The sequence below is a fragment of the Heteronotia binoei genome, chromosome 1, assembly GCF_032191835.1.
Source record: "Heteronotia binoei isolate CCM8104 ecotype False Entrance Well chromosome 1, APGP_CSIRO_Hbin_v1, whole genome shotgun sequence".
Lineage (NCBI taxonomy): Eukaryota > Metazoa > Chordata > Lepidosauria > Squamata > Gekkonidae > Heteronotia > Heteronotia binoei.
The window spans coordinates 187,935,525-187,961,282 of record NC_083223.1 but is presented as its reverse complement, the minus strand read 5'-3'; the positions used below and the strand labels follow the sequence as shown (position 1 = coordinate 187,961,282).

The 25,758-nt window shown below is 43.9% G+C and overlaps 2 protein-coding genes across 2 annotated transcripts in view; both read right to left on the bottom strand.

Annotated features, from left to right (window-relative positions):
* LOC132587164 (phospholipase B1, membrane-associated-like) overlaps positions 1-23,886 on the bottom strand; it is a 64,461-nt gene extending 40,575 nt beyond the window's left edge. Inside the window, exons 1-8 of the mRNA XM_060259395.1 lie at positions 23,732-23,886; positions 21,990-22,061; positions 17,973-18,050; positions 14,129-14,189; positions 9,093-9,151; positions 5,390-5,457; positions 2,058-2,101; positions 591-690 (exon numbers count right to left, since the gene is read on the bottom strand). Of these exons, the coding sequence (XP_060115378.1) occupies positions 591-690; positions 2,058-2,101; positions 5,390-5,457; positions 9,093-9,151; positions 14,129-14,189; positions 17,973-18,050; positions 21,990-22,061; positions 23,732-23,734 (485 nt within the window). The 5' untranslated portion in view covers positions 23,735-23,886. The remainder of the gene's footprint in view (positions 1-590; positions 691-2,057; positions 2,102-5,389; positions 5,458-9,092; positions 9,152-14,128; positions 14,190-17,972; positions 18,051-21,989; positions 22,062-23,731) is intronic.
* Positions 23,887-24,818: 932 nt separating this feature from the next.
* The window catches only part of LOC132575509 (phospholipase B1, membrane-associated-like), a 45,207-nt gene continuing 44,267 nt past the window's right edge, over positions 24,819-25,758 (bottom strand). Inside the window, exon 10 of the mRNA XM_060244351.1 lies at positions 24,819-24,980. Coding sequence (XP_060100334.1) covers positions 24,819-24,980 — 162 coding nt within the window. The remainder of the gene's footprint in view (positions 24,981-25,758) is intronic.

Here is a 25,758-nt window from a genome sequence, read left to right as displayed (position 1 = left end):
TATAATCATTGTCTGAGCCAAGCTTTTGCCAGAGGAACAGGTTTGTGAAAATAACTAATTGGGAGCAGAAATATAATGGAAGGGAAAGCACAGACATATTAATGGGAAAAAATCCACAGAGATGGGAATTAACTGTGTGTGTGTGGGGGGGGGGGGGGTTGCTTGGAAGGGCCTAGGGTCCTGATGGCCCACAGCATGGGGCTTCTTTTTCCCGAACCCTGCCAATTAGTGTGTGTGTATTCACACCCAAACAAACAACATACATACAAGATTCAGAAAACCCTTCCATTTAGAGACCATGTTAAAGAATGGATTTTAAATAATGGGGATGCCCTTGGTATGGCGAGGCAGTTAACAGAGCAGATGGCATGCTGGGTGAATGGAAGCTGAACTTCTTTGTAAAGAGCCAGATTAAAAATCTTACAAATGTGATCCTATTGGTACAAGAAGGGAACACAATGAGGCCCCATAATAGGCTCTGCAAGAGCAGTTAATACAATGAACAACTCATATAACAATTAACTGAGGCCCTCTGCTTAACATGAAGGCTCACTGGTTCTTCATTCCCCTGCCCAGGAAACGATGCTTACTGTGCTGTGGCTTCTCCCACTGCTCTGTTGAATCCTGCAGTTTCCTTCTCGGTGCCAGTAGAGAAGCCAGAGAGGTTTGGATTAAACTTTTTCAGAATATCTGGCAGAGAAGGAGAAATTCAAGGTAAGTCTCTGTGCAACGAGCAAGAGCTGCTGTTGACTCCCATAAGTCATTTTGCAGTTAAGGCACAAAGACCCTGAACTCTGCAGCCAAGTAACCAACAGCCAACTTGTGCTTAATAAGTTTGCCCATTGTTGCAGTGGAAGAAATATTGCCTGACGGGACAGAATCATCTCTACCAGTTTTCTTGGTCATTTATCCCCTATTACTCGCTGCAGAGCAGCTGTTAAACTCTAAAATGTCATGTTGAAGGTTTGGAATACATTTTTACATTTGAGATGCTTTCTGTAAAATGTAACTGGTCGAAATCAATGTATTATATTATTTATCCAAATGTTTCTACCCCACCTTTCATCTTGGCTCAAGGCGAAGCCTCAGGGTTTCCAAATGGCACAGTGACTATATGTACTGTGGCTGTATGTTTGCAGTCAGTAGCACACACAGGACGATGTGATGGTTACAATGTTAGACTAGGACCAGGGTTCAGATCCCTGCTAACTAGAAAGCCTTGGACCAGTTCCTTTCTCATTTTGACCTACTTAGCAGGAGAGAATGAAGGAGAATGGAACCATGTATGCCACACTGAGGTCTTTGGTGGAAAGATGGGATAAAAATGCGATAGACAGATATTCACCCTGGGGACAGGTTCAGACATTAGATTCTTTTTACGTATTACAGTTTTACTACACAGACTTCCTTTTTGGATATAAAAAAGAGCACCATCTCTTTTTTAAAAAAAACGTGTTTATATTGATCAGGCAGCCACTGATCAGATCAGCAGCCTGATCAATGAATTGCTATGCTCACATTGCCTTTCAAAGGGTACAAAGCACACATTTTCTTACAGAATGAAGGAAGAATGTAATGTGTGAAGCAATTCTAATTCAACTAGAGATCCAAGCTGACCCAAGGATTTCAGCTGCCCAGGGCAAATTCAAATCCATTCTCTGAATTTCACTGTGTGCAAAGCAGATTAAATGAAAATAAGATGAACAAGAATTCACCAGAATGTAATATTTTAGTTGTAATTTCAGCAATTTCCCTATCACTTTACCATGCTCCAAATCAGTTAATTAGGATGATATGCTGGCCCCAGATTCCTGGACATTAGAATCCCAATTTCACCTGTAAGTATATACGGGAAAAAATGGATCGATCCCAACATAGAGGAGTGACACTTTCATTAATGTACCTAAATATCTGCGGCATATTCCTCTAGAATTCAGCCAGATAAGGTGGTCATCAATTTGTTCCTCTTTGTTGGTTGCCCTGCTGTGATTTCTTAACACTTGCTCCAATACAAGATCTTTACTCTTTCACACTTTGGTACATCTTGGGATACTTACTAGGTAAAGTAGTATGACTCTCCAAGGTCCCGTCACTTCCAGCACTACAGAAAGGGGCATACATCAGTCAGTGGCATTAACACCAAATCAAAGACACCCCCTTTGTCCTAGAATCACAGCATGGTGCTGCTGTATTAGCAAGGGAGGGGGGAGCAGAAGAATTCAGAAAGGAAACAAAAAAAACAAATCTGTGAAAAAGTCTCAAATTAAAGGAAAGCATAGAAGTAGGACAGCAGCTAAAATAGAACAGGCTCTGAACAAAATACATCATTAGAAAAGTTGTTCTGCAAGGTGAAGCATGTAGCACACACATACATCTGATCCTACTCATCTGATCTTGCCTATAAAAAAGCCCCCCCCCCCACTCCCAGATGTTCATTCAGTGAAATCAAAGTGCTTCTATGCTTTCCAATACATACCTGGAGTGCAATTGTTGGGTTTAGGAAAGTGAACCAATACATTTAGGACATGAACTGACCCATATTCCCACCCTAAACTCTTAATGAATTCCACTGTGCCACATGTGCATGCCTACATTCAACAATAATTTCTGTGCAATTTCTGATTCATTTCCTACATACAATTGACTTGAGATCTAAACCCCACAATTGACTTGAGATCTAAACAGTTGAAGTGCTCCCAATTCACAATGGTATCCTAATAATTTTCTTGGTCTTAGTTTTCCACTTAGAACTAATGTTTGCCCCACAGGTGCCAGTATGTTCCCCTGTCCAAGGCAAATAGTAGTTACAGAGGGGAACATGCATTGTGGGAAACAGTGTGGAGGGCAAAAAGGGTCTCCAGAGCTCTGAGACTTGCTCCTCTCTCACAACTGCTTTTCACCTTCAAAAAAACTGTAGATCCTAATTACTCTATAGATAGACATCACCAGACATAAGAGTTAAGCAAACTGCCTATTACCATTTCATAACCCCCCATACCATACTACCATTCCTCCTGGACTTTTCATAGCCTCAGAATAACTTCTAACCCAGTGGCGTAGCTAGGGCTTTTGGGGCCCGGGGCCCAAGATTTATGTGGGCCCCCCTATGTGTGTGCACGCCTCCAGAAACAGGATATGATGTCACTTCCGGTGATGTCACTTCCACAAGATGGCCACCACTTGCGAGGGATCCCTGCTGGAAACAGGAAGTGATGTAACTTCCCCAAAATGGCCACCACTTGTGGGGGGGGAACAGAAAGTGGTGTCACTTTGGGGGCGGCACCCCCCCCCCCAAGATGGCATACAGTGTCTCATTCACACATATTGTGTGGCTCTCAAAGCCCCCACTGACCTATTGGCTGGCTTGGAGAAGGCATTTGTCTCTTTAAATCACATCTCCAAGCCAAGCCAGCAGGCAGCTTGGACTTGGGAGAATTCATCCAAAGTCAAAGTTGCTTTCTTTCCACTTCTCCCTCCCTCTCTCCATCGATTTGCCTTCCTTCCTTCCTTCCTTCCTTCCTTCCTTCCTTCCTTCCTTCCTTCCTTCCTTCCTTCCTTCCTTCCTTCCTTCCTTCCTTCCTTCCTTCCTTCCTTCCTTCCCATTGCTGAAGAGCTACAGAGCATGACATGTGAGAGCCTTGGTCAATGTCTTAAACTCCTTCAAGAACTAATTCTGGTGGTAACAGCCTTCTGTAGTCAGTTAATGCAGGCATTTTGCAACAAGCTTTTAAGAGCCAGTGTAGTGTAGGGATTAGAGTTTCAGACTAGGTTTAGGAAGGAAAAGGAAAGGTCCCCTGTGCAAGCACCAGTCGTTTCCAACTCTGGGGTGACGTTGCTTTCACAACGTTTTCACGGCAGACTTTTTTTACGGGGTGGTTTGCCATTGCAAAGGTTTAGGAAGACTCTGATTCAAATCCTTCCTCTGCCATCAAGGTCACTATGTAACCTTGGGCCAAATATACTCGCTCAGTCTAGCCTCCTTCAGAGGGTTGCTGAGAGGCTGCATTCCAAAGAAGACCAATGCAATTTGTCCTGAGCTCCTTGGAGGAAAACAAGATAACACAGTAGGTAGATCGTGTGATGGCCTTGGCTTCTTTTTCTGTCAGCATCTCATTTAGAGCCTTTCCATCCTTAAACTATCAAGGGTGTTCCAAGTTGGAGGGAATTCCAAACGGGAGGAGCCACTACTAAGACAACCCTATCTCTAATTGGCCACCCACTTCACCTCTGCAGGTGAGGATAGAGCAGGGTTTGGGCAGAGGATCTTAATTAGCAGACTGGACAGTGCAAGATAAACCTTGACCACATAGAAAATCAGAAAGGGAAGCTCTGTGGCAGCATTCAAACCCTGCTCCTTTCTCATGCATATTGCCCTTAGGATAGGCTCTCAAAACTTTGACTTTCCAGCCTAATTGTTTAAAGGGAGGGGACATGATTCATTTAGACATTTAGGGTGTCTTAGAGCTGTAGAAAAGCTGCCTGTTCTTTATTATTATTTTCAACCTTTGTTTGTATCTTGCCTTTTTCCCCAGTGGGGACCTGAAGGGGCTTATATTATTCTCCTCCCCTCCAATTTATCCTCACACCCGCTTGCGTGAGAGAGAGGGGGGAAAAAGGGGGAGGGGGGGGAAGGGAAGGGAACAAGGAGCCCCGACGTGCGCCCGCGTGCCCCTCCCCACCACACCCCCTTCCAAGTTCCTCTGCCGTGCGCCGTGTGCACCCCCTCGCTGTCGCCGTCCACTCCCCTCCCCCCGCCGCGGGAGATGCCCGAGAAGGAGGCTGGTGCACACGCGCGCCTTCTGAGGCGAGGGAGCGAGGGAGGAGAAAAAGCGACGCGCCTTTCAGCCGCTTGCGTGAGAGAGAGGGGGGGAAAGGGGGAGGGGGGGAAGGGAACGAGGAGCCCCAACGTGCGCGCGCGCGCCCCTCCCCGCCACACCCCCTTCCTCCGCTATGCGCGCACGCTCCCTCTCGCTGTCGGGCGCCTCCATTCTTTTTCTCCCCTCCTCGCAGCGCAGCAACACCAACACGGCCATTGTTTGGGGGCCCCCCTTGCCAATGCGGGGACCCCCAGACCTGGGGCGACCCGCCCTTCCCGCCCCCCCCTCCCTACGCCACTGTTCTAACCTTGATCAATTTAGATATTATTTGAGATAGAAGTGTGCTCATTAAATAGATAAAATACTCATTACAGACAGGAAGATTTCTTGGATGGGTTAGGGTTAATAACTTTGCTTCTTGGAGAAGAACAAGTGACTTAGGTATGAGGATGGGCTCAGAGATGTGGCCTTCTTATATATGTTCTGCTCTCAATTTCATCTCATTCTCAGTCCATAAACGAGATACATGTAAATTCAGTGGAGCTAAGGATAAAATCTAGCAGAAGTTCTACCTCCAGGAAAATCCTCTCCAAGGTGTTTTTAGATCACTCAGTCCAGTTGCTTGGGCTCCTACTGCAGTCTGTAAGGGACAAAGAGACAGAATATTTACAAGCCATACAATGGTGAACAACAGGAAGCAGTGATGTAGGAAAAGCATTTATCTCTCCCAAGAGTTAATGCTGAACATCTGGAGGGCTCTTGTTTAACACCAAAATTTCTTAAGAACAAAAATTGTCAAAGAGGTGCAATCTGGACTTCATTCACACAGGCTTCCACTGCACCTGTCTACAACTGTCCCCAGTTGTTCTTTTTTTAAACTCTGAAGACTAAAGGTCAGCATTAAATTGCAATCAACCTGATACTGATTTGCAGTAAGCCGTCCTTGTAGACAAACCATTAGGATGAAATTCTTTCCTTCAAGCCTGGCTCAGTTCATTAGTAGGTCATGGGGATGCTTCATCTTGGTGAATGAGGGAGATGCTAACTTTTGGAAGCAGCTCGTGGATTCCAGCATCTAACCATGGTGCTCATAGTATATTCTGTGCATCCCTACACATATCTATATATTATTATATTACTACATATGATAAAAGCCAGTGTGATACAGAGGACTGAGCATTGTTCTAGGACAGGGTTGCCAAACATGCAGTTCGGGGGCCAAATTAGGCCCCCAGAGGTCTCCTATCAGCCCCCCAAGTAACTGGCTGTCATCTGCTTCCTTCTCTCTGGGAAGGGAAGGAAAGAGCCAGAGCTTTCTTTGCTCAGTTCCCTGGATCCCATGGAGAAATAAAAAGAAAGCATCTTTAAGACCAATGAGTGCTAACATTTTAAACACGTTTTAAGTTTTTAAAAAATATATATTTGTGTTTGTCTGTATTCTTTATAAAATTTATCTCTCTGCTACCTAATCTTAAATAGGTACACACATGGCCCGATCCGACCTAGCTTAGCCCAACCCAACATGGCCCAGACCAACAAGATCTCATTTATGTCAGATCCAGCCCTAGTAACAAATAAGTTTGACACCTCTGTTCTAGGATATAGGAAACCCAGTTTCAAATACCCTCTGCCATGAAGCTTGTGGGTGAACTTGGGCCAGTCACTATCCCATTATGCACTGACAATTTACTCTGGAGAATCTGAGCAGCCAAGCCTTTAAGTTTGACTTCAGATCTGTGTGCCTGCTCTCTGCATCATTCTTTCTCTCCTGTTTATTTATTGTGTATTCTGTGCATGCATTCTGCATCTACAACCAACCTCCCATTTTTTGGCTTAATTGGGGAACGTCACTTGTGTTTTGTGTGGGGTGGTGGCGTCTAATTGCCCTATTGAACCTATGCAGTAGTATCCAGTAAGCATCTTCCATTTAAATCCTGCTTGCTCAGTACCATGAATGAAACTGACACAGGGAAACAGCCACTGACTTGGCCAAGTGTGTGCACAAGGGATGGGACACACTGCAGCCTCTCCTTTCTTTTCTCTCCTTCCTAGTGTCCCACCCTCTTTGACTCACTGAACTACTCTGGACATGGGCAGCCCATAGAGGGATGTGAGCTCAGCAGTTGGCTGGCTGGGTAGAATGTTTGCAAAGCTTTGATTCCCATCCCATCCCATCCCTCTTTTAATCTCATTTCATTTCAATCTCATTTCAATAGCATTTTGCACAGATGCTCCCCCCCCCCCGACATGTCACACTGAAATCCTTCATTCACTACTGGGGCAGGAGGAGGCTTGGGGGTGTGATGTGGAGGACAGAAGTCATCTCTTAGTGCAACCATTCTGGATTTAAGAAATTGAACATTCAAACAAACACCACAGCATAACTGGAAATAATGTTTCCTTGCCTTCCATGCCTACTCTTGTGGGTGGGTGTGCAGAAAACCTTTGGTGCACGTGCCCCGACCCAGCTGCCGTCCACCAGATCTGATTTAGTTGATTCAAACAGAAGCAGCACATCATTGTTGCCATCAACTTGCCTTTTATGCGAGAGCCTCCATCCCTCTTCCTTCACCACAGAGCCCCACCATTCCTCCCCTGAGAGCCGAGCCAGAGCTGAGTGGGCTGAGGCTTCCTCACTCCCCTCCCTACATTTGAAATTGACACAGTGTGCCAGAGAGAGTCCCAAGCAAGTGGCCTGTTGGCTTTTGTTTAGGCAGAGGCAGAGGGATCAGGGAGAACCTGGTGGGCTACAGCACCATAGATGGAAGAGAACCTTTTGCTACAGCACCACAGATGGGATGAGAGCAGCGCCAGCATCTCCCTACAAGGCTTCCTAAAAACACTGGAAGATAGCCGGGCTCACCTGCTGCAAAGGGCTGCACCCCTGCTTAAGAGTCAGCACCTGTACCCTGGGCTTCTTTGTCTTTGGCTGGCTCTACACCCCCCCCCCCCAACCATCTACCAGCTGCTCAACCAGCAGGGAACTAAACATTGCACCACTCCTTGCAAACCATCCCCCACATTGCATTAATTCTTTTATCTCTGCAGGTGTCCATTAAAAATTTCATTTTGCTAGACTGATGAGCTTGCCAAAAATAAAATAAAAAAGTTATGTGAGGGGAGAATAGTCTGTACACCAATGAAGGGAGAAGATGGCAAGAGGTGCAAGGTGGGTGAAAAGGCTCTCTACATTCTGTAAAAGGGCCAAGGCACTGAGCTTACCTGAAACAGGAATTGCACTCCATTCCAGAAAGAGCCCCTTGTTCTGTACATCCCTGGTTATTGAAAAACTCATATGAGTAGACTAAACCTGCTTCTTTTTTTTAAAAAATTAAAAGATGGAAAACCTAAGAAATGCTGGAACTTCTACACTGATGAAGTGGTGGTGGGGGGACTAACAATGCTAAATTGGCTACTCCAGATTAAGAACCTCCTGTTTCAAAAAACATGCCCAGAGTGAAATTGACCAATAAGTTGTGGGAGGAAGAACCTCAATGTGGGCATAGAAGTGGCTTCCTAGGGGCTGGAAAAGGGGGGAAATCTGAGGTAATATATGTGCTTTTGAATTGACTTTGGTTTGGAAGTGAAGAAAGGGGGGAAAGCTGCCACACAAGCACTGTCAGAAAAGCTGGAGAAACAGCAAATGGATAGCGCATTGAGAGCTGAAGGGATAGAAATCAGTGCAGAATTGGGGGCGGGGGGGGGGGGAGATGGACAAGCAGAGTGAAAGTAAGAGCATATGCAAAATGAAAAATGAAATGTAACAGAGATCCACAGTGAAAGTGAGGGAAACCACTGGTGCATAAAGGGCCACTCTCTAACCTACCTCACTGGGCTGCTGTAACAATAAAATGGAGGAAGGGAGAATGATGTACAATATCTTGAGCTCTTTGGAGAAAGGGTGGGACAGTGTATTACACTGATAAATATCTACAATATTGTAGATTATATAGAATGGACTTTCACTTTTGAATAGTTCACAGTTGAATATAGTTGTTTCAAAAGCTACTCCCTCTTCTTTGCTTCATCTTAAGCTTCTGTGAATATAGGACTCATGCCTGGAAATGTTCTGTTAAAAGGACCATTGCTGCAAGGTGACATAGTAGACTGAACAGACGGTATCCCAGATTTATACTTTTTATTGGAACAACTGTGTTGGGTGTGAATTCTTCTTTGCTGAGCTACAAGCATTAACTTTCCACTGGGTATCAAGTGACAACATAGCACTGCTGGGGAGCAGAAAATTGCCCAGTAGACAGCCTGCCATGGACCTACCGTCAAGGAATCACCTAGTGCTGCTATCACTTGGATGTCAGCTGGCCGCAGCTTGTGCACTAGAGAAAGAAAAAAAATATGGCCGAAAGGTGTCATTAGTATGATATAGGGAACACATGAATGCATCAGGGGGTCATGAAAAGAGAACTTTAATTTTTATAAGATAAAGACGGCATCCTTCAGATATAATACAAAACTCTCATTTATTTTAACTACATTTAGTTTGTAAGATCAGGATTTGGCTCATAGATGATCATTCAGATGTTGGTTTGCCTTCGTTCCTCTCCCCCTCTCCCCTGCAGATACCCAGCAGGTGTCCTAGCTTAAGATGCAGAGATGATGATAAACATAAATGGATGATAAACCAACTTCAAGCCATAGTTTCAGATCCTGGTTGAAGTTTGTAGAATAGCAAGCATTGGGAAAATCATGCTAACCCCATAATTAATTAAACCAGGGTTTCCCAAACTTTTCCCCTTGTGGCCCGGTTATTTTTACACTTCTCCTTTGTGGCCCCCTAAAATTCAGGGGTGGAGCTGGGAGACTTTGGGGGTGGAGTTATGTCACTTCCAGGTCAAGGGGCAAGTGATGTCACTTCTGGGGCACACTGAACCAAAACTTTACCTCTTCCTGTGATGTTACTTCAGAAGAAACAAAAAGTGGTTTTCAATACAGGCTTGGAAGCTAATTTATACCATTGATTTATGAGACCAATAGTCTCCAGAAGCAAAGTGATCACTTGGTCACATACCCCACACAGCAGTCTATATTTCTGATCAGCATGAAGCATAAGTAGATAATTGAGGAATGGGGACAACAAGACACTGGCCCTTTTCACACTTACCAGTGGAAGCCGGAAGGGAGTCGGTATTGTGCCGCCTTGCAGTAATCCGAGACAGGGGTGGGAGTTTTCAGACACATGTTTTTTTTCCCGGTAGGGTTCCGTGATTGAAGCAAGCCATTTCACACTGTTCCACTTTTATCTCGCTTCCACTAGCACCAGCCGTTTTCGCCTGCCGGCGCGCGATCTCCGGCTTATTTTTGGGGGGGGAACGTCGGGCAAAGATCGCTATAGCACTATAGCGCTATAGCGTCATATCACAACAGCACCACCAAAGAGATGGCTAGGCTCCATTGAGATAAGTTACCAAGTTTCAGCGGCGGTGATCTCTGGCATCTTAATGGAACCCAGGCATCCCTATGGTGATGCTGTTGTGACATGTCGCTATAGCGATCTTAGCTGATGTTCCAAAAAAAAGCCGGAGATTGTGCGCTGGCGGGCGAAAAAGGGCGCGAAAACTGCTCCCGGGTTAGATACTGGACATTTCACACAGCACCCCATAGCGATTTCAACCCGGAAGGAGGGGTTGAAAAGTGGAAGAAGCTGCTCTTTGTTAGTAACGACTCAAGCATGCCTCACTACCGGGACAGCCGCGGGACTGTGTGAAAAGGTGAGAGTATTCCGGTAGCAGCCAGTTACTGAATCGGGTCTGTCTGAAATGCCAACAGAAACCCGTTACTGTTCAGTAACTGACCAGCTGCCATACCGGAATACTTAGGCTGTGTGAAAAAGATCACTGTGCATTAGAAAAAATTTGAGTCTTGTGGCACTTTTAAGACCCACAAATTTAATTCTGGGTATAGCTTTTGTGTGCATGCGCACTTCTTCATTCTACTCCTTTATTCTGTTGCTTCAGACCAACACAGCTGCCCACCTGAATCTAAGATACTCTGCAGTAGGCTAACAATTAAGCAAAATGACAAGAAAAGAGGCTTGCTAGCAGAGGGGTTTGGATCGTATTTCCCGACAGTAAACCTGGTACCTTTCTAGGAGGTACTTTTAGTAAGCTTCCCTGCCCACAATATACAGCAGCTTCTCTGCTAAGAGCTTTACCCCCCTGACATACACACACAAATGCAGCCAGCTTCTACTAGTCCCATTTTAGAGAGGCAAAAACTGAGGCAAGCAGCTAGGTCAAGCCAACACTGAGTCCACAGCAGAGATAGGCAGACTTGGAAACATTGCCCATTAAAGTGCTGTCTGATCCCACAACTGTACTAACTGCTCTTAAGATGAGGAGGAATACCCCTTGGGTCACTTTCTCCAGCACCTTTGCAAAGAAAAGGAGCACTACTTAAGAGTCTTTAAGACTGCCAGCTTCAAGGGAAGGGAGAGGTTCTAGTCAAGCTTTCTGCAGGTGTGCTAGTTTCCCCTTTAACAGAGAATGTATTAATAAGAGAGCTTGGAACAAAGATCTCCACCTTCTGCTATTATAAGAGACGCTTTTGCCTCAGGAGTCTCACCACCTCCCTGTGTTTACATATCCCTCTGTGCATATCAGGACCCCATGCAGGCAGAACTAGCTGGGAAGCTGTGGGAAGAGGCAGCTAACAGCTTCCCCACTCTGCAAAAGTCCAACCACGGGACTCCAAAGCAGCTGGTTCTTTTTCTTGAGCAGAAGAAGGAAGGCTCGGTTGAGATCAGGAAAGGAAAGCAAGCGGGAGATTTCTGGAAGTCGCACCTACAATTGTCCACCCAGGAAGTGCACAGACACCAGCACAGCCCTATTGACCTGCCTCCTCTTGCCATGCATCTCTGACTGGTGCAAACAAACTGACCCAATTTTGAATTGCTTTGCCAGATCAGCCCTTCTCTTCTTCCTCCCAAAGGGAAGCGGCACTGCAAAGTGTGTCTGCAAGGCAGTGGCGAAGAGGGAGCATTTCCTTCCATCTTAGGGAAAACCTTCACCCAACAGTTCTTTGGAAAGGGAAATGTGTGCTGGGACTGAATTCTAGGGAGACCGTTGAAATTCCTTTCCCAAAGCCTCGGACTGATGCCGCTCATGTGGGCAATTCCTTGCACGTTCTCCCCTCCTGTCTTTCATCTTTAGTTCACAAAATGTAGGGGGGGGGGAAGGGAAAGGGAGAGAAAAGGGAGCTGACAGAAAGAGAGAGAAAGAGGGCAGGTGGAGAATCTCACCCAATGCGGTTTTGCAGAAAGGCCCAGGAATTATCTTGCGTGCATCCACACTCGCACACACACAGACAGCGGCTCCACCAAATGAAACCACTGACAGCCCTGAGCCCAGGTCCCTTTTGCCCTCAAATCTGCTGTTGCAAGACTGGGAGGGATTCATCCTGGCCTTTCCCTTTCTCCCTCTGTCATGCATATATATATACACACACAGGGCTTTTCACAGTGGATGAAGGTGCAACAACTGCAACTTCAACTTGTACCCAAGGGCTCTGGCATTGAGAGAGAGAGAGAGAGAGAGAGAGGTGGGGATGTGTGCAAGAAAAAGATCCCCCCCCCCCCCCCGCGACCAGTCCCAGAAGCAAAAGGGACAAACAGCAGCAGCGGCTGGCAACCTTAAAAACTCCTGCATTTCTCTTCCTGCCTTCCTTTCTGACTATAGCGGCTCCAAAATTCAGGGCTCGGGGCTCGGTTTCCTTCTTAGTGCTCTCGCTGTACGGCCCCTGGGAAGGAACGAGCCAGGGATCCTCCTCCGTATTTGCTTCTCCTCCTCCTTCCTCCTTTGCCGCTGCCGTCTCCCCCTCTTACCTCCGCCCCTCTCAACCATTCCTACCCACAAGTAGTGGTGAAAAGAAGCCCAGCAGAGGTTATCTCGCCCCCTCTTTGAAGGTTGCCGAGGGCAGCATTTGATCGCCGAAAGTTGCAGTTTGTGAAAGTTTGAGTCCTGTGACTCCTGTAGCTATTTAATGAGAAGGGGAGTTGGGGGAGGGTCCTTCGTTTGACACCTCTGCCTTAGAAACTGACCAGGGGACCAACTCAGTTCGATTTCTTGCTGTAGCTAAGGCGGCTACTTCTTGATGAAAAGAGCTGCAGACGTGCTCGCCCCGCTTGTCAGCGTCGACAGCTGGCTGCCCAGCTCCCTTCTGCATTTTTGCTACTACAAGCGAGAGAAGCTGCTGCCCAGCAGCAAGCTTCCCGAACTCGATCAAGTTTCTTGTGGGCTGCAATGGGAGCTTTTCAAGATCGCCCTTCGCCATCTCCAGAGGGAGAGGGAAAGAGACTTTCCAGAGGATCAATCTTGATGCAAAACACTTCTTTTGTTGTTTAAACGCAGCTGTTGTCTTTAGCTGACGATTGCCCTAAGGCTGCTGGGGGCGGGGCTAGCTGAGGCTTTTCTTGCGACCCGGTATTGATACTAGCAAGGACCGGTAGTGGGTCCTGACCCACCAAATGGGAAACGCCAAATTAAACTATAGTTTCATGTGAATCAAGTTTAAATGCAATGTGCTGATCAACAGTGCAGAATTTACTTGCTAAAGAATAAAATAAACTTTTTTCATGAAGCACACTTTCCAAATCTTTTATTATCTTTGTTGCTGTACTCTGTTTAATTCTTGCTTTGGGGGCAATATGTTAGGCTGCTTAAATTCCATGAAAATTGATAGAATATTAGCAGCCTGTCTGTAGAATTTCAGCCCTTATCTCTGTCCCTCTCTCTCTCTCTTGGCTTGACTTCGCAAAGGAAGATTTAAGAAGGGTGCAGTAGTCCACGTCTGCTGCAGGCTCGCTGGTGGCTGACAAGACCAATGCGGGACAGGCAGATCCGGCCACAGTGGCTGCAGGGAAAAGTCTGATTTGGGGTTGGTGCTGTAGCAGTGCGATTCTTCCTCAATCTCCTTTTGTTCTCAAGACCAGCTATGCGTGCGTTCTCAAAGGAAGAGACAGCCTGGTGGATGGTGTGCCTCCATGCTTTGCGATCTGAGGCTAGGTCAGACAACAGCCCTAAGAGCACTTTTGCCATGATGCACAGACTCCTTCCAGAGCTGTGATAAGTCCAGTCTTCATTTTCAGATAAGTTTATAGTCCTCATGGATGCAACAGGGTATATGAAAACAAAATCATAAAAGATGCAGAATGATTAAATATAAAATGCAAACAGAAACTATTATACTTGCTTATACATTCCTTCCTAATTGTTCAGTTACTAGAACATTGATACTTTTTAAAAAATTAAACAATGAAACCTTGTTTTATATTTGTCTATACATGCCTTGTTTCTCACCTGAGGTGGGGACTTCTTTGGATGGTGTTTGTTCAGGGCATGACAGGTCACTACCCCAGTTCTTAAAGACAAATCACAGTAATGGAAACTTATTTATACATAGATTGAACCAATTAAAGATCCAGAACAGATTAGTGTAGAGGTGATCAGATTATGCCTGAGGACTACATCTAACCTATGAGATCATTTCATCAGGTCCTAGAGCTGCTTAATAACTTGGAGCATCAGTTTCCTGGACTTCAGCACTGGTTACCAGGCTAATGCTTCTAAAAAACTGTTGAACAGCTCATCAGCCCAGAAGCTCCAAGAGGTCCAGAATGCAGTGGAGCAAGTCCTGACAGGAGTGCCACAGATAGCACATGTTCTACCCGTGCTGTGCCAGCAACACTGGCTTCTGGTTGAGTACTGAGTCAGATTCAAGGTTTTGGTTGTGATCTTTAAGGCCTATTTATGGGACCGCCTCCTCCGCTATGTTCCTGGAAGAGCATTACACCCCACTGGTTGAAACCTGCTGGTGATCCTTGGCCCTAAAGAGCTCCGGCTGTCCTCAATGAGCGCCAGGACCTTTTCAGTCCTGGCCCTGACCTGGTGGAATGCTCTGCCGGAAGATACTATGGCCCTGTGGGATCTTCTACAATTTTGCAGGGCCTGTAAAGCAGAGATGTTCCACCAGGCTTTTGTTTAAGGACAGCGATGGTTGCTAGGCTGGCATCCTTCCCCCTCTGCACCTTTGAGGGGAGTTTTCTGCTCCCAATGTGGCGTCTGGAAAGCAGGAATTGGTAGCACTTTATAACAGATGGTATTTGGGTTTGTAATTTGTTCTTAATTAACTGATTTTACTGCCTATTGTATTATTTTATTATTGTACATTGCCTAGAACCTGAAACTAACTGGGGCGAGGCAATTAATTAAATTGAATTGATGATGATGATGATAATGCTGAAGATCACAACAACAATTTAAGACTAGGGATGGGCATGGTCTGGAAAAATGTGGTTTGTGGCCGAACCATGAACCAAACTGGGAAGTTCATTGGTTCATTCACAAACTGAACCAGTTCATAATCCCACAAACTGCATTGGAAGGGGTTACAGAAAGCCTGCCCCCCCCCCAAAACAACAACAGCTGGGTGATGAGAAGCAGCCTATTCCCTGCTACTCAGCTGTTTGGGGCTGTTTTGTTTTTTTCAGCTGTTTTTTGGGCCTTCTGAAAACCCCATTGAAAGGGACTGCTTTAAAATTTACGGTATTTGAAGGTTGTGATGGTAGACCCGTCAGGAACTTCAGTTCAAGAGCCACAGAACAGGCAAAATTCATTATGAATTTTGGTTTGTGGTTTGGTTCATACCCATCTCTACTCAAGACTAAGCCCATTGCATGGATTGGACTAAATTCTGTACAGGATTGTACTGTAAAAACACAATATTATATATTGCAAATTCCCCTGAAGAAACTGGTTGGGCTGTTGGCTAAATGCATAAGGAATTTTAACTGTATTTTAAAATATATTTTTACTCTGTTTTGTACCATTAGCCTTGGCCTTATTTTTTAAACTTCTCTAAATTCAACCCTAGGTGCTACTGCTTTGAAAGGAAGACCTTGAAGAGGGAAATTAGTTTTTTAGCCTTTTCCATGGAGAATCACCTCCCACATATCCAGCCTCCATACTTTGGTATCAGTGCCTGTGCACTAAGAGACTTCAAATTACTGTCTTTACCCTTTGCCTTCATGATACCAAGTTACAGGCTGTTACCAAGTTGTAATTACCACTACTTATATTGTACATAATACTTTTTGAACATGCACAGAGCTTTATCATCTTTATTTTGTTTGGCCGCAAAACAGCCTTGTAATGAATGCACTATTATTTTTGTTTTACAGATTAGGAACTAAGGCTGGAAGATTCCATGTTCACCAGAAAAAAACATGACCCATAACATGACCTCCTGAAATGTTACACATACACTAAAAAAAATATTACTGAACGTACACTACTTGTGATTTGTATGTTAGATGACACACAAACACCCTTTCTTTATGGCACATCTTGGGGGGTGGGGAGGTGGAACTGGTTTTCCTTTGGGTAAAAACAGTAGCAGTGCCTAAGGTCATATAAAAATGAAGATGTGAAAAATGAATCCAGGTTTCTTCAGATACAGATACAACTTCCTATTTGTTGAGAAATCCTCATCCAGCGAAGCACTTGCCTCATTTTAATGAGAACAAGATGACCCTTTCTTCCTGTATCAGAGCTCCAGAGGAGACATCTGTGTACATACTGCATATAAACAGTTATCATCATTAATAATTTCTACAGTACTTTTTAATGTGCTTTTCAAAGAAATTGCTTCATTCATAGGAAATAAAAGGTCATCTGGAGCAACACAGCATTTTTGCTTCACTGCTGATGAAATCATACCCAGCCTTCCACCCACCCCAAACTGCAAATGGCTGGCTTGGATGTGGCATTTTTCACTTGAGAAACTCAGTACAGGGTGCAGCTGAGAGTAATGACAGCCTTATAGCCTTAACCTTTTCAAAATGGAGGAATTGTTCTGGAAGCACCCTCTCTGTGTTCAGTCCCTGATCCTCCCCAGGGACTGAGCTCCGGAACAAAATATTCTGCAAGTCTGAAGCAGATGTCAGTTGAGCATGGTATTATTTGTGTCATGTCACCAAAAGCCACCCCTCAATCCTCCTAGCAGTTCTGCATTTTTTTAAAAGTTTACTTTTTTACTTAATTAGTAATGTGATAAATGGACAGGCATATGTAAGGGCATTCATGCAGCACTTCTGAAAATTAAAAAGGCAGATAGCTTGCCTGAAGCATGGAGAAAGGGGCAAGACTGACAGCTGAGCCAACATCTGAATTTCTCGAATGCATGTCTGTCATTTCACTTGCAAAGTCTGGCTCATCCTGTAGCTCAGGGACAAACTGTAACTTCATTTTATACTAAGATGTTTAAATATATTACAGAAGTGGGAAGTGCTTCAGCTTGAACAGATGACAGAGCTGCTCAGTGGACATGCCAGGAATAGAACCCTGAAATTCTTAGTACTCTGCTCATGCACCCAGCCATCCACAACTCCTCTCAGAATCTCTTTCTCTGACATGATATACTGCCACAAACTTCTTTTAAGTGTCACTAGAATGTTGACATTTTATATGCGACCTGCTGCAATCCACACTACACTTCAGTAAGGATCACTTGCACTGTTGACAGAAGCCACATAAATAACAACCACTCAAAACAGGTGCTCACTCAGAGGTGACACTCCTTGCGTTTTCAAATGAAAAGCTGGAGCCCTACATTTTGGATTATGAAAATGCACATCCCAAGCCCAGCATGCATCTTTTTTGATTCTTCAACCAATACACTGCAGTTGTAACATAATACAGCATAGATAATATCCCCAATTTTTAGGGAGGTGTCAGTCTTGCCCTGACCTGGATAGCCTAGGGTAACCCAATCTTGTCAGATCTCAGAAGATAAGCAGGGTTGGCCCTGGTCAGTATTTGGATGGGAGACACAAGGAATACCACGATCACTATGCAGAGGCAGGCGATAGCAAACCACCTCTGAATGTCTCTTGCCTGGAAAATCCAATAGGGTCACTATAAATTGGCTGCCATTTTTTTTTTAAAGTAAGTCTTGGCTTGAAAACTAAAATGCAAGCTGACTTACATTCTTATGCTGGTGCACCCATATGCAGTGGGCCTGTCCCCAAACCCATATCACCTGTAAGCTCTGTTAGCTTTAGGTATCTAATATGAAAGTGAAACCATCTTGTAGATAGCATTTTTGCTCACACATGTAATATGCAGTTCATTATAAGGGAATCACCTGATTGGGCTTCTTTGTTGGCTCCAGAGGTGAATACGTGTAATTGCTGTTGTTGTAGGTTGCCAAGAAAGGTTGTGACTATAAAAGAGAATGGAAATATATGTGAAGCAATATCTTCACGCATGGTAGCAGGTCAGAGATATTTGTGGGTTTATCTAGTAGAAGGATACTTTTATTTTTCTTGATATGGGACATGCTGATGTAAACTGAAGTTCCAAGCCCTCTTCCCCTCAAAAGGATATTTGGTGCTGTGTTCAGTGATGAAGATATTAAATCTCAGCAAGAACTGTAACATTCCTGTCCAATTAATGCTCAGGGCACTCTGAACAGTTGTCCAAATGGAATCTTCTCAAATCTGCTGCATGAAACAACAGTTGCATGTCACTTCATGACAAAGCCTGCATTGTGTCACTATATCAACTTGCTTTTATCACTGTATCAACTTGAATTTATGTTTTAAATTGGTCACTTTATTTTACTGGCTTTAAATTAAAATTATGTCCTACTGCGAACTCTAGAGACACATTAACTGTTGTTGGCTGCCCTGAGCCTATCAGGGAAGGGCAGGATATAAATTTGATAAAATAGATAAAATAATAAATACATTTTAAAAAGAAAGGAAGGAATAATGGAAGAAAAAGAAAAAGCAGTTATCAGGTAGCTATAACTGAAGAAGATATTGGATTTATATCCTGCCCTCCACTCCGAAGAGTCTCAGAGCGGCTCACAATCTCCTTTACCTTCCTCCCCTGTGAGGTGGGTGGGGCTGGAGAGGGCTCTCACAGCAGCTGCCCTTTCAAGGACAACCTCTGCCAGAGCTATGGCTGACCCAAGGCCATGCTAGCAGGTGCAAGTGGAGGAGTGGGGAATCAAACCCGGTTCTCCCAGATAAGATCCGCACACTTAACCACTACACCAAACTGGGCATGGTTGGGCCCCCCACATATGTAAGATGCTGTTATAGTTTCACTGGTACAAAACACATTTACTGCTATCACAGCTGCACATGTCTATGATAAATTCAATACTCTTTGTTCTAAACAAGGACATTAAATCAAAAGTCCTAGTATTAACATGTGCATTCACCAGACAAGGTGAATACTACACTATGACCAAGGCAGGAAAATTCAAGATTAGTTCCATCATGCAAAGCAGCCATTTTCTCCTGGGAAAGTGACCTCTGCCATCTGGAGAGCAGTTGTAATTCTGAGTGATCTCCAGTCCTTACCTGGAGATTTGGCAACAAAAGTGAGACTCACAGAGAGTGGGGGAAATAAGGAAGACACTGCTCCCATGAAAATCATCCTGATTTAATAGTTAACACTTCAAACACACAGAATACTTTAGAAACACAAATTTACTAATTTCATTCTTGCACAAACAGTAGAATAATTAATTAACAATCCATGGAACATCCATAAGGCAGAACAGGTAAAGTGTCAGACATATAACACAAAGTCCTTAGTGGTAGTTAACAGGCAAGTCCATTCAGCCATTTACTCTATTCACACAAAATGGATTCCATTCCATCCACTGAATAAGAGGATTCTGCTCTGGACAGGGTGAATACTTCAGGCATACAGCCGCACAGCTAACAAGTATTTCCAGAATATTTAGGATCCCGTTTTCAGAAGAAACTGTATTATTACAAAAAGATTTCTCATAGATCCTATACCTCTTTACACTTCAAAGTTTCAAGCAGGTTCTTAGTTGGTTGTTCTGTGGATTGTTAATTAATTATTCTACTGTTTGAACAAGAATGAATATTAGTAAGCTTGTGTTCTGGCTATTCTCAGGGTGTTTGAAGTGTTAAGTTGAGTTACAGAACGATTTTCACAGGGGCAGTGTCTTCCTTATCTCCCTCACCTGGAAATTGGCAACAATGGTTCCCCAGGAAGAAATGGCTGGTTTGGGAGGTGAAGTCTATGGCACTGCACTTGTCTGAGGTCCCACCCCTCCTCAAACCCCACCCTCTCCAGGCTCCACCCCTCAAACCTATAGGAATGTCACAATCTGGAGTTGGCAACCCTATCTCCTTCCCAGCCAAACATTTACCTACCTTTATCTGCCCCTCTGACTTCAGCTTTCTACTTTCTTCCCCCTCCCTGCAGGAAAAGGACAGTCTTTCTCCATGGGGGGGGAACCAAAGCAGCTCACATCATTCTTTTCTCCCCCTTTTGATCTGGACAACAACCCTATGAGGTAGGTTAGGCTGAAAGTCTGTGACAGGCCTGAAATCACCCAGTCAGTTTCCACAGCAAGAGCCTGGGTCTGGCAGACCCTGATCTGAAGTGCTAACTGCTATGTCACACTGGCTGTCATAGAAGAAGAAGATTGCAGATTTATATCCTACCCTTCTCTTTGAATCAGAGACTCAGAGTGGCTTACAATCTCCTGTATCTTCTCCCCCCACAACAGACACCCTTTGAGGTGGGTGGGGCTCTCACAGCAACTGCCCTTTCAAGGACAACTCCTATGAGAGTTATGGCTGACCCAAGGCCATTCCAGCAGCTGCAACTGGAGGAGTGGGGAATCAAACCCGGGTCTCCCAGATAAGAGTCCACACACTTAACCACTACACCAAACTGGCTCATAGGGAGGCTGCTGCTAGTCAGACCTAGTTAAGTTATGTCAGTCAGTCAGGTGACATCAAGTCACACAGAGGGTGTTGTCAGACCTAGGGGAGCCAATGTCCAGGTAGAACCTGAGGATCTCCTGGTATTACAACTGAACTCCAGACAACAGATCTCTTTCCCCCTGGAGAAAACTGCTTTGGAGGGTGGACTCTGTGGCATTATATTCAGCTGAGGCCTCTCCGCTTCCCAAACTCTGTCTTCTGTAGACTCCACCACAAAATCTCCAGGAATTTCCCAGTCTGGAGCTGGCAACCCTTGTCAGGACTGGCACCAATGAGTTTTCCCTCAAAGGCCAAAATAGTCCTGGAAAGGACCTCCCCCCATCTTTTACTGACAGAACCAAGCTTGTTTACCTAGCAACTGCTACTGCTTAGCAGCTTCCCCAGTGGCTCAGTCCTCATCTGTCCTGGGACTGGAGAGTGGGGTTGCTTTTTGAGTGACATGCACTCAGCCAAAGGGAGGGTAGGTGAGTCATCCCAAATATGGTTAGGTTTTATATCTATAGGATGAGTAGCTCCCAAAGTTTCTCAGCCCTATTTAATTAGCCTCTAGCTTAAAGTTGTTAATCAATAAGGAAGTTTCTTGCTGTCCTTCATGCAAAGTCCCTTCCAATCAAGGGGTGAGATTATTTAGAATCCGGGGCAAGGTATTTTGGGTTATAATCTTATAGAATAAGCTACCCTCTGAGAACAAAGCTTGTACACCACATATGGATTTTTTTAAAGCTTGCTTTTAAAGTGTATTGATAATAGTTTCATTACATTGGATTCAGAACATGAGAGAACAGAAGCTTTCACTGGGCATACATGGCTGGCCATGCATGGTTTGAAATGGGCTCTCTAGTATATAGTGTGTGCCACTGATGGAGAAGGTAAAGGCTTTGGCATTCACAAAATTTTAAAAATCAAAATAGGGTGTTGCTAAAGTTAGAGGTTGCTGAATGGCAACTTTGACATAGATGCTACATAGCTGCATAAGAGTCACATTTCTCAAAAAGTGAGGTACTGTACTGTACAGAAACTGTACAAATAACTAGTATGGTCAATGTGAATTGTGGGATAAGTTGTGGAAAGTTAAATCTGCCCTTGTATCTGTCTGGTAGTATCTCCTGGCAGCCGAAGTATTTTATGTATATAAAATACTTCAGAATTTGACTGAAGGTGCCATTTCTAATATAAAATTCCTTCTAAGGGTGTTATATGTTGGTTGCTGGAGACCTTGACAGCAGATGATCGCACAAGAACTCAAATACTCAGGAATGAGAGAAGCTCCAGGCATTTGTTGTTGATACTCTGTTTTCCAATAATATTACCTCTCATTTAAATACACAAAATATTCATTCCTACAAACATTTCTGGTTGGAAGGTTGTACAATATTTACCGGAGTTGGACAGCTCAAGGTAATGTTAGCCATAAAGTCAAAAGAAACTGTTTTCTTCCCTAACGGTTGAAGCTAGAAAACAAAAGAGAAATGATTATATAATTGTATGGTTGCACCCTTGTCATTTATAAATAATGTATTTAACTAATTCTGAATATGGCCCCAGAGAATGCATTTAAAAATCTGCAAACTGGGGCCAGGTACAAAAAGGAGAGATGTTTCTACAAATCGGGGGTGGGGGGGGTGGCATCTTCAGTTTTTTAAAATGGAGGGAATTAAACAAATGAAAAAAACTTTAAAATGTGAAATGACCTCATGATATCTTGGCAGCCATTATGGATTGCATAGGCAACTGCAGAGAACATCAACAATGTCTGTCTAGAGTTGTCTACAAAATCCCAAATGGCTGCTGCAGTTTCATTTTGAAACTTTGGGCGAGTTGGGAGGGCAAATAGAGTGGATAGGCAGGGATGGCAGGAAAGAGAAGTAGATATGGAGGGAGGGAAGAAAATGGAGCATGAGGGCTGGAAGGAGGGAAGGAATTTGAGAAAAGGGAAAAGCTGCAAGGGAAAAGGAAAGGTTGGGGAAAAGTGGCAGCTGCTTGGGAAACTGAGACAGGTAAGTGGGAGGAAGGGAAAGATATAGAGATGGGAGAGAAGCCATGGGGGTACAAAGGGGAGAGAAGGAGAGAAAGCAGAAGCAGCATTGGGAGAATGATTCTTCTAGGAGTCCTTGTTGGTCCTCCACTTGTAATTAAAAATTCTAAACTGCATCCCTACAGCAATTTGAGCTGTAAGGCAAACCAGCTCTGTTTCTGTATTCAATAGACTGCCTCTGAAAACGAACTAAAATGCTAGGAATGTAACCCAGTAACTGTCTAAAAGGGCAGAGTGTAAATCTTTAAAAGAGCAGCTACATCAAAAACACTCTAGAAACAATAAAAGAGAAAACAGGACATTACAGAACATAGGTGAGCCTTTTAGATCAAAGCTTCTTGTTTTGGAAGGTATAATCTCTGCAATTCAGCCCCAATTGAAAGGTGACACCAGAGCCACCTAAAAATGAATCCTCCATTTCCATATCGCCATTAACAGTGGAGTGAGAGAACAAGACTTTACAGATTCTCATGCTACTTCAGATCTTCTGCTTTATCCTTATCATTATTGATAACTGGCTATTTTAATAAAGACTCAAGTAAATCGAGTCTTTTTAAAAAACAGCCACTTATCATTAACAATCAGATGATTTAAAAACAGATGATCCAAAGCAAAGGATGAAAGAAGAATGATTTTGTTTTGGACTTATCATGGAGCTATGGTAGCAAAGCATTCCTTCCCAAGCAGTTTTCATGTTGTGATTTGATGCCATCACATTGAATCTTCATGCTTCTCTCAGGGACTACTGAGAACATAAGGTGTAGGGATTCATATCTGATGATCTCCATCTATGTAGTGAGAACTCACACCTACCTACAGCTAAGGAAATGAAGATGTGTCATGAGGAGGATGTTTTCAGAGGTATCTTTGTGGTAACCACAGCAAGTGTTCCACAAAGTCTGAAAACAAAATAACTTATGCACACATCAGACTTCTCTCTGCACATACTATAAAATAATGATACTCTGCATCATTCTCCTATCACAAATGGGAGAAAGACACGTTTTACTACCAGGACTGTATACCTTTCCTAAAAGACGGATAAACATTAGTACACTTCATATGTCTTGAAAGATGATGTCTTACCATGTTGTTCCAGAGTGCTCTGGAGAGCTGAGAATGTGATTTTTGACTCAAATGAAAACAATCAGGTGCAAAGAAAGAGATATCTGGACGATTACCCTGAATTGAAAGAAAACATGCATGAAAAAACTCTTGAGCACCCCTGAATATAGTACTCATATATTTTTAGAGGTGAATTGTGTGTTAGCCTAAAACACTTTAGTCTTACAGCTTTCAGATAGATTTGCTGCTACAAGATCAAACTAAAAGGATCCTAGGAATTTTATCAGTTCACAAATACTGCAAAAGAGCACTACATACCTTAACTGAGCTATTTCTGCATGTAGATGTGTGTGGAATATTAGACCTTTGACCTGATCTAGGGTTGCCAATCCCCAGCTGCGGGCAGGGGATCCCCTGGTTTGGAGACTCTCCCTCCACTTCAGGGTTATCAGAAAGCAGGGGGAAAGAGGAAATGTCCTCTGGGCACTCCATTATACCATATGGAGACCGGTTCCCACAGAGTATAATGGAGAACCAATCCATGGGTATCTGGGGCTCGGGGGGGGGTGTTTTAAGAGGTAGAGGCGCCAAATTTTGAGCATAGCATCTGGTGCCTCTCCTCAAAATACCTACCACATTTCAAAAAGATTGGACCAGGGGGTTCAATTCTATAAGCCCCCAAAGAAGGTGCCCCATCCTCCATTATTTTCAAAGAAGGGAAGGCATTTAAAAGGAGTGCGGTCCCTTTAAATGTGATGGCCAGAACTCCCTATGGAGTTCAATCATGCTTGTCACAACCTTGCTCCTGGCTCCACCCCAAAGTCCTCAGATATTTTCTGAGTTAGACCTGGCAACCCTAGACCTGACTGTTCTGTGAGCTCACATTCTGTTGACCTTCCAGTTAGCTATAATCACTATCTATCTGTTATATAAGGCTGTAGCAGACTTGCACAAGCATGTAATCCACAAGTATGTAACCTCAGTAAGAAAGGTGGACTGTAAATAAAATAAATAATAAATGTGAAGCTGGAGTCTGAAGGAATCTGTTGGTATCACAATGTTATTACATATTTGACTTCAAGATCAGGATATCAGGAAATTCTGATAGTTATGCAGATGTACAAAGAATCTGTGCAAGGTAAAAATCCACATTAAACCCAGGACATACCTGAAGAGGCAAGCTGATGGTTCTGAGGAAAGGCTGAAGTACTACTGTAAAATTATCCTGGGTGTCATACCTGCCCGTCTCCACCAGTTTTTGTATGCTGCTCTGTGATAGGAAAAATAAAGGGCATCCTTCAGTTTCTCAGCCTATTTTTGGAGGTAAAAATCTATCATATTTTACCTCACCTTCAGGCAGTGTACATGGTCCCACTTCCCTTTTCCACTTCAGCTTTAACAGCTCTGGGAGATAAATTAGGCCAAAATCCACCCACTAAGCTTAATGTCTGAGTAGAGATAGCCTGAAACCCTAACCAATGGACCAAGCTGGCTCTCACATATCTTTAAATGCCAGATCAACTGACAACAATTGCAAGCATGTATTGTCTGTCACCTTTGGTCCAAAATACCCATTGACTTTTTTAGGTGGCTTCATTTCAATCAAGCCAATGGGAAGAAACAAGGAGATTGTACTGGGTCCAGAGATTTTACTGTCTGACCTGAGTCATAAGCAAAGGCTACTCTTAAATTTATAATATTCTGAAAGATATTGCCTGTGCATTTTCTCTGTCCAAGAAAAGGATTTATTTGTTAAGTATTTAGTATTTTCTTAAAGTCTTTGTGTTTTAAAGAAGCCGGATTCTTTATGTGTGACAACACACCAGCTATACACAACAAAGCACCAGGCTCTACATAGCACCAGTTATAACATTTAAGATGATTCTATTGAAAAATTAATATGATTTAAATCATGCCAAAGATGCGTGAGCAGAATGGGTTGGATCCAGCTATCTGTTCATGTAAGGATTGTAGATCTTCACCCAAGTATCATGTATCTTCCCTGCCTTTTCCTCCAACTAGCAGTCATTTCCAACCTTGGAAAGTTG